This window comes from Ziziphus jujuba, chromosome 10 (genome assembly GCF_031755915.1).
Source record: "Ziziphus jujuba cultivar Dongzao chromosome 10, ASM3175591v1".
NCBI lineage: Eukaryota > Viridiplantae > Streptophyta > Magnoliopsida > Rosales > Rhamnaceae > Ziziphus > Ziziphus jujuba.
In genome coordinates, this window is record NC_083388.1 from 26,619,878 (window position 1) to 26,627,494 (window position 7,617).

General features: G+C 32.7%; 1 protein-coding gene across 5 annotated transcripts; it reads left to right on the forward strand.

Annotated features, from left to right (window-relative positions):
- Nucleotides 1-3,365: 3,365 nt before the first annotated feature.
- LOC107412498 (F-box/kelch-repeat protein At3g06240-like) lies at nucleotides 3,366-7,514 on the forward strand. Of its 5 annotated transcripts, XM_060812425.1 has the most exons (4): nucleotides 3,366-3,555; nucleotides 4,869-4,912; nucleotides 6,087-6,899; nucleotides 7,120-7,344. In XM_060812425.1, exons 1-4 carry the CDS (start codon nucleotides 3,525-3,527, stop codon nucleotides 7,129-7,131), a joined length of 900 nt encoding a protein of 299 aa, XP_060668408.1. In that variant the 5' UTR covers nucleotides 3,366-3,524; the 3' UTR covers nucleotides 7,132-7,344. The 5 variants fall into 5 exon arrangements, with proteins under 5 accessions (XP_060668408.1, XP_060668405.1, XP_060668407.1 ...); XM_060812422.1 differs by having other exon boundaries at nucleotides 6,087-7,514; XM_048469026.2 differs by lacking the exon at nucleotides 3,366-3,555 and adding an exon at nucleotides 3,737-4,226 and having other exon boundaries at nucleotides 6,087-7,514.
- The last annotated feature ends 103 nt before the right edge of the window (nucleotides 7,515-7,617 follow it).

Genomic DNA, 7,617 nt, shown 5'->3' on the forward strand with positions numbered 1-7,617 from the left:
GCATGGTTGACATGTGGCATCTCACCATGGTGACACACGGTCACATTTATTAAGTCACACGTGACACATTGTTACATGTTTAAAAAATAATATTAAAATAATATAGTATTTGAAAAACTCTATAGGTCCATAACTTTCAAACCACATATCCAAATCGGACGTGTCGCTAGTCTACAGACTCGTATCGACTAGTACTTCACAACCATGCATGAGTCAAAACTCAACTTTGCATGAATAAAAAGTCAACTAGGGCACCCCTTGGACAGTTTGGACCTCAACTTGTTTTGCTCATAACTTTCAAACCGTAGCTTCGTGTTCAATGTGCTACTAGTCTACGAACTCATGCCAACGTGTACTTCGTAACGGTACCTCAGTCAACCTAGAATTCCATCCGAGTCAAAAAATCAACTTTTGACACCTTCGGTCAAAGATCAAAGTCAAAGTCAACGGTCAACCTCGATCAAACTTGGAAAATTTCCATTGTACTTTGGGATGGGGTGTTACAATTTGTATTAATACAAATGTAAATTGGACATTGTAAAACTAACTGTACGTGTTTTCAGGGATTATTATAATATTATTTTTTCTTACATATATATAAGAGACAGATTAAATCCATTTTTTCAATAAAAAATAGATAAAAAATTTCATTTCTTTTTAAATGCAAGAAATGGAGTCCGCTGCTGCAACCTTTCTTGCAATGCACATGACGGAAAGCCAAACATGTATATGTATATATAAACGGGATTGTTACCATGGAAGAAGTTGTCCACCACTTGATGGATACCCATAGCCGTTCGATCAAGTGTAAAAGGTGTCGTCCTCGTCCATCATAGAACTCTTATATGTATATATATTGGTCAATTAATTGACCTTCCTAAATAATTTCTATGTTTTTCCTTTTATAGTTATATTTAGATTTTTTTTCCCGTTTTTGTAATCTAAATTCGTATGCCAGCACTCTCTCAGTTTAAAATAAATAAACGCTTTACGTATTGATCTGTTTGTGTACTCTCTCAGTTTCAATGCCTGCAAAGAATATTGGCTTTAATTAGCTTTCCTCAGTCTTTCTGATTTCGATTCCATTACACTCCCATATTCTAAACTGTGTACTCGTTTAGTTTACATCTCATAAGTCACAATGTCTTGGTATCATAACAGACCTAATATTAATTGGAGGAATGCAGATTGGATGACTAGAGTTAAGGATCAAGGCAACACTAATAAGTTATTATTACATTACTGCTTTGCTTTTATTTTTTTATTTTTTAATAATTAATTTATTTTTCCATATAACATATGTATATATATTGACAATATAGACGCATGTTGGGCTGTTGCTGTTTGCGATCTTGTGGAGATGTTGCACAATAAGCAGAATCCTGATAATCCTATGCATTCCCCTTTATCGGCCCAAGAGCTGATAGACAACTATCCAGGCAGTGGTCATGTTAATGGGCATTTGATTATATAAAAACAAATGGGATTGCATATGAAGATGATTATCCTTGGAGAGGAGCAACCTCTGAGAAAAAGGAGGTCTTATATAATAAATTATTATTATTATTATTATTTAAATGTCTCAAACGTTTACTGCTTCAATGCTAATTTATTCTAATTTTTTGAGTGCAGCGGACTGAAGATTAGGAAATATATTGGGGCGTATCAGGTTTTAAAAGGGTAGATGTGCTTAAAAAAATTGAAAATGTAGTAGAAGATCACCCTGTTGTAGGTTGTTTATATTTGACAGATGATTTTAAGTACTGTCGAAATTAGGTAAGATTTTAGTTTTATTTTAATTTAATTATTATATTGGTGTTTTTTTTTATATATTTAAGTTATAATTTTATCTTATAAAATTTGATTTTTAGGACATTCAGCCTCTATTTCCCATAGTAACATATGATGATGGTAGTACTAATCAACATGGTCATGCAATGGTGATAGTTGGTCAAGGAAATGACGAGTACGATCAGTACTGGCACGTCAAAAATAGTTGGGGTGAAGGTTGGGGTGATGAGGTTTACTCAAGACTGTTAATGTCAGGATCCATCCAAAATCCTTTTCTGGAATCCTAGACAAATCCTGATCTCAAGAAGACCCTATATTAAAAATCCGACAACATCTCCCCTAAAGGTAGAACATGTCCACAATTTACCCGCACAAAAACGCACTCCTATATGATACCACCTTATTCCTCCCACTTTATTACAATTTAATTTTACAAATTTGCAGCACTTCAAATAAATAACAGAAAATCAGTGTATAATTAATAAATAAACATTCAAGACAGTATACTTTATTGAGATACAATTAAATATGAAATTTAATACAACAAATGATAAAGGAAACAATAAAAGATAGCGAAGAAAAGTAAGTAAGGCTTCTTGAACTTTCATAGTTACTTCGTAACACCGTCTCAAAATCTGTGTAGGCTTAAAAGATTTTGTCCCTTTCTAATATATAGTTAGATATGGATAAAGATTCTCTTTTGATAGGAATGTAAACCAATATTTTTTTCTAAATAATTAGTTTTATTAAAACAAATTATCTAAATGGTTGAAACCCATTATTATCAGTTTATAAAAAATATATCTATGAAAAGGACAGGGGGAAAAGGTGGATTTGAAATTGAATTCCAAATTCAAAAATTCAATTTTATATGTTTGGAAAAAAAATACTTACAAACTCTCAATGATAACTTGGTCCAGTGGTAAAATCATTGGCCAAGTTTGGGTCCAAACATCGTTTCTGGTGAAATTCCCCCTATCTAATTGTAATTTAGAAAATAAATATTAGGTAGGGTCCATACAAAAATGAGATTAAGTTTTGGTGTTGAAATATGTAAATATAAACCTATTTGTTAAATTATGGCCCCATCTGTAACTCGTTAAGTTAATAAATTAAACTTAATTAAAATATTCAGAGATTTCCTTTCCAACTAAAATTGCTTTCCTTTTGTGTCTTTTATGCTCTGAACTGGTTCTCTTTTATGTCATTGGCTTCATTTAGATTTTTTTCTATTGCAAAATATATCCCCGGAACTACAAATTTTGATTGAATTTCAATTATATTAAATTAAATAAGACAAATTGGAATCAAAGTACAATATTTTAATCTCAAAAATCAATTTTTAAAGTGTAAATAGTTTTTTGGAAAGTACGCTGGCTTTTTTTTAAAAAAAGATATTAACTGGGACAATTTATAAGAAAACAAGGAAAAAATGAGAAGCCACAAGCCGCTTTTATAGTATATGGATATTTAATATCTCTCTCTCTCTATATATATATAAATACGCCGGGGTTTTATTTTTTTTTATTATTATTTTTTACGTTAAGTGGGACAATTTAGTGCCTGGGCACTCAGTCAGTTTACAAAATATAAAAGGCTTTAAGTATTTCTGATTTCGATTACACTCCCATATTCTAGACCGTGCACTCCCTCTCAACCTCTCTCAGTTTACATCGCTTGTTCAGTTTACATCGAAATTTTTTGAAGTACATAATTGGAGGGAGGAAAGGTGGATGACTGGAATTATAGACCAAGGGGATACTGGTAAGTTATTAGATTATTGTTTTACTTTTCTTTTTTTTCTTTTTTTTGAAAGGATTGTTTTACTTTTATTTATTTATTTTTTTCCGATTTAATGACATCTTCAAAACATATTACTATCTCTAAGAATGAAATTGGGATCCGTGTTTACTGTCTTTAAAAGATAAATACAATAATCATATAACATTAGCTTCGATTCCATTGAATAACTCATATTATATAAGCCTAGCACACCATCATTCCTCATCAAACCGAAATTTTCTCTGGCTTTCTTCCCTCCCACTGAATTTCTCTCTCTCTGTCTCTCTTGTCTCACCCATATATAAATTCTCGCGATCTCTCTCTCTCTCTTTCTCTCTCTCATATTTTATATTCTCATAGTCTTTCTCTCATCGTCGATCACTCTCTCTCTCTCTCTCTCTATCTTTGTCAGCGATCATCGTTGTTTACGATCATCTTGCTGATTCGGTTGAAGGCTCTCAATTCCTCTCTATTTCTCTTTAGTCCTCTACGATCTCATTGTTTTTGAAGCCTAAGTCACCAAGAATCAAATCTATTTTATCAGAAATCTTCTCTGCTTGAAATTTGTGGAAAGACTGAGAGAATGGTGGTTGTTGTGCTAGGCGCGTGCTTACGCCATTGAAGACCCAAGCTTTGCCTTGAATTTTTACAGAGTACATTTTTTTTTTTTTTATTAACATTGAACAACTAATTTTTTTTTTTTTTTTTTTTTTGGCCTGTGAAAAAATTTAGTGCAATTTTTCAGTAGTCTTTTTTTTTTTTTTCCTTTCTATTTTCCTCCTGATTTTTTTCCCCTCCTATTTTCTAACTCCAAAAAAAGCTTAATTACTTTTTTTATTTTATTTTGTTCTTCTGTTCTAAGAGCAGATTTTTTAGATTTAATTGATATTTTTCTTTTGTTTGGGGATAGTTGAAGAGAAATTTGTGAAACGCTAAGTCTCAATTTGGTTTTTATTTCATTAGTATTTTTGAAAAAAAAAAAATCTAATAGTGGAATATTTTGAAAAGAACTCAAGGGTTAGCCATAGTTGAACAAGAACTTAGAAGTATTTACTAACATTTTTTATTCTATTATTCTTCCTTACGTTATGCTTTCTTTTCTTTTTTTTTAATAAAAAAAAGTTAATAAATTATTTCTGAGAGATGTATCATATCGATTAGGCATTAATTATGGATATAATAACATATTGGATCGCATATCAAGCTGAATAATTAAGCCTTTTTTTATTCTTTAAATGCCTCAAATTATTAATACCTCAATGCTAATTTAAAGTTATTCTAATTTATCTGTACAGCGGAAGGAGACCACAAAATGTATGGCGTTTCAGGTTCTGAACATGTAAGCTTGTTTCTATTTGCCACGAACTGTACAGTTTTTAAAGAAATTGTGTTTAAAGAAATAGCATTCTATGGATAATTATCTCCCCACCAAATGGCAGGTAACTCGCAATAGCATTTTCATGTAAATTATATATGCATACATATATTTGGAAACAGGCTAGGGTTTTTGATGTTAACTTCGATTGATTTATAATAGCCTGGGCACTCTATAATAGCCTAGCTTTACATTCGCATGCACTCTCTCAGTAGTGGCTTTACGTTCTCTGCCATGTTTTTTTTCACTCTTCTGGCAATCCAGAAATTAAACTATTCGAGAAAATAAAAAAATTAAACTATTCGAGAGCACAGCTTTGATTAGCTGACTTTAAGTGAGCTAAAGCAAAAAAGCACAGCTTCGATGACAGAGTAGCTTGGCTTGTGAGAAAAAGGTTGCTTTGTTTCTAAGCTGGTTTTAGCTTGCTTTTGTTTGTTGATACAAATAGAAAAAGCCTTGTAAAGGTAATCAGTCTTCATGAATGAGAATTAAGCCTTGTAAACGTTAGCAGTATCAATCTTCATGAGTGAGAATTGAGCCTTGTAAACGTAATCAGTCTTTCATGAATGAGAATTGAGCAATCTTTCCGGTAGATTTTTTTTTTTTTTTTTCGTTCTCCTTTTTCTCCTTTCATTTAGGGTTTCAGCTTTAATTTTTACTTCAGAAATTTTTACTTAAACAGATTGATTCAAAAATTAAAAGAATGACACAATAATGAGAGAATGAGACAGTATGAAACAAAGAAAAGCAAACCTATATGGTAGCTAGCTAGGTAGGGTTAGGAGCTAATACATCATATATATCAATCAGCAAATATTTGTTTTTGATCAATATGAAAGAGCAAATATTAAGCTACACACATATACCAGCAGTAGCAGGCAAATTCTAACATATAGTCATACAGCTTTAGGGGCAGGACATGGCTTCTTTGACGAGCAGCCTGCAGGGCTATTAAGCTCCCAATGAATTACACGACAGAGAAAGAGAGAGTCATGCATAGATGAGGGAGGGGTTTTACAAAGCTTTAGTAGTGTAACACGCAAAATTAATTAATCTTTTTTTATATTATTATTATTATTTATATGTTTAAATTGTTTACTACCTCAGTGTTGATTTATTTTCACTTATTTGTGTACAGAGCGTATCAGGTTTTGAAGAGATATTTGTGTTTAAAGAAATTGAAAAGCTCGTGCAAGAATTGGTTATGATGTCGATTAGCAAGTGCAAGATGGAGGATCTTCCGAAAGAGTTGGTGATTTCAATCCTGTTACGTCTACCAGCGGAAGATCTTCGACGATGCAAAGGCGTCTGCAAGTCATTATACTCCATTATCACCAGTCGGCCTTTCATTGAGGTACGCCGGAAGATAAGGAATTCTTATATCCTTGTCAAATACGAGGATCTTATCAGTAGCAAGCATGTCATCTCTTTACTTTGTGATGAAACCTTAGAAGTCGTTTATACCCAAACAATATTATCCGATACTCCATTAATGGATTCAATGAGTTCGAAAGATCGTGTCGTCAAGGTGGTGGGCTGCTGTAATGGTGTGGTATGTCTTAGGCGTATAGATATGTATGTCTTATGGAACCCTGCAACAAGAGATGCAAAAATTATTCCAGATGGATTATACAAAAGCAATCCGGATAAGAAAATGTTTCAACATCGAGAGATGGGATTCGGTTTTGATCCCAAAAACAATGATTACAAACTTGTCTCAATCCAAAGATTGTTTGGAGACAATCGACGCCCTGTCCGTCCGTGCCAACAAGAGGTTGAAGTTTACAGCTTAAAAGCAGGCTGTTGGAAATTGCTACCAGGTATCATCCCAACTTGTGATATTATGTCGGCATATTCAGTTGAAGGATGCAACGGTGGCGAAATGATTTCGTGGTTGGTATGGAATGAAGAGTATGGAGAACATGTCATGTCATTCGACATCAGCAATGAGGTATTCATAACAACACCTTTGCCTCCTTTTATAATTGAAAGCAGCAGTGATGGTAACTGTCGGAATAGCCTTATGTTTCATAATGCATCCCTTGCTCTTGATCATTATGTTAAAGATAGAAAGAATCAAACAGAGACCCATAACATATGGGTGTTGGGTGAATATGGTGTCAAGGAATCATGGACTAATCTATTTATTGTTGGACCCTTCAAATTATTAGGACCGAGTATAAGTGGATTTTGGAACAACAATAAGGTTCTTCTCGAGGTACACGGAGGTGGATGTCGTCATGATCTGATTTTGGTAGACCCTTCCATCCGAAAAATTAAAGATTTAGATATTCATGGAACATCACTTCAAGTGTTTAACTACCAAGAAAATCTAGTTCAAATTAATGCAACTCCTCCTATCAACTTATTTTAATTTAGCTATTTCTGTTTTTGTTTGTTGGTCTAATTGTTTTTAATTTATCTATTTACATATGTTTTTTTGTTGGTCTGATTGTCACGGATATGATAGAGTTGATATTAATTAAGTTTTCATGGAGGTATCTACTATCTCGGACTCAAATCATTGTTTCAGACTATATATCAATAAAGCTTTTATTGTTCTTTATATCTTTTACATGTATTATTCAATTCTTTTGGTTGGCAAAAGTGTGCGAAGCGTGCAAAGTCGCCTGAATGACAAATTCTTATTTATCGGAAGTTTTCCAAAT

Coding starts and splice junctions, on each gene's coding strand:
- LOC107412498 (XM_060812422.1), top strand. CDS start 3,525: ATGACTGGAATTATAGACCAAGGGGATACTG. Junction 3,556..4,868: donor TATAGACCAAGGGGATACTG/GTAAGTTATTAG, acceptor TTATCTGTACAG/CGGAAGGAGACCACAAAATG. Junction 4,913..6,086: donor GCGTTTCAGGTTCTGAACAT/GTAAGCTTGTTT, acceptor ATTTGTGTACAG/AGCGTATCAGGTTTTGAAGA.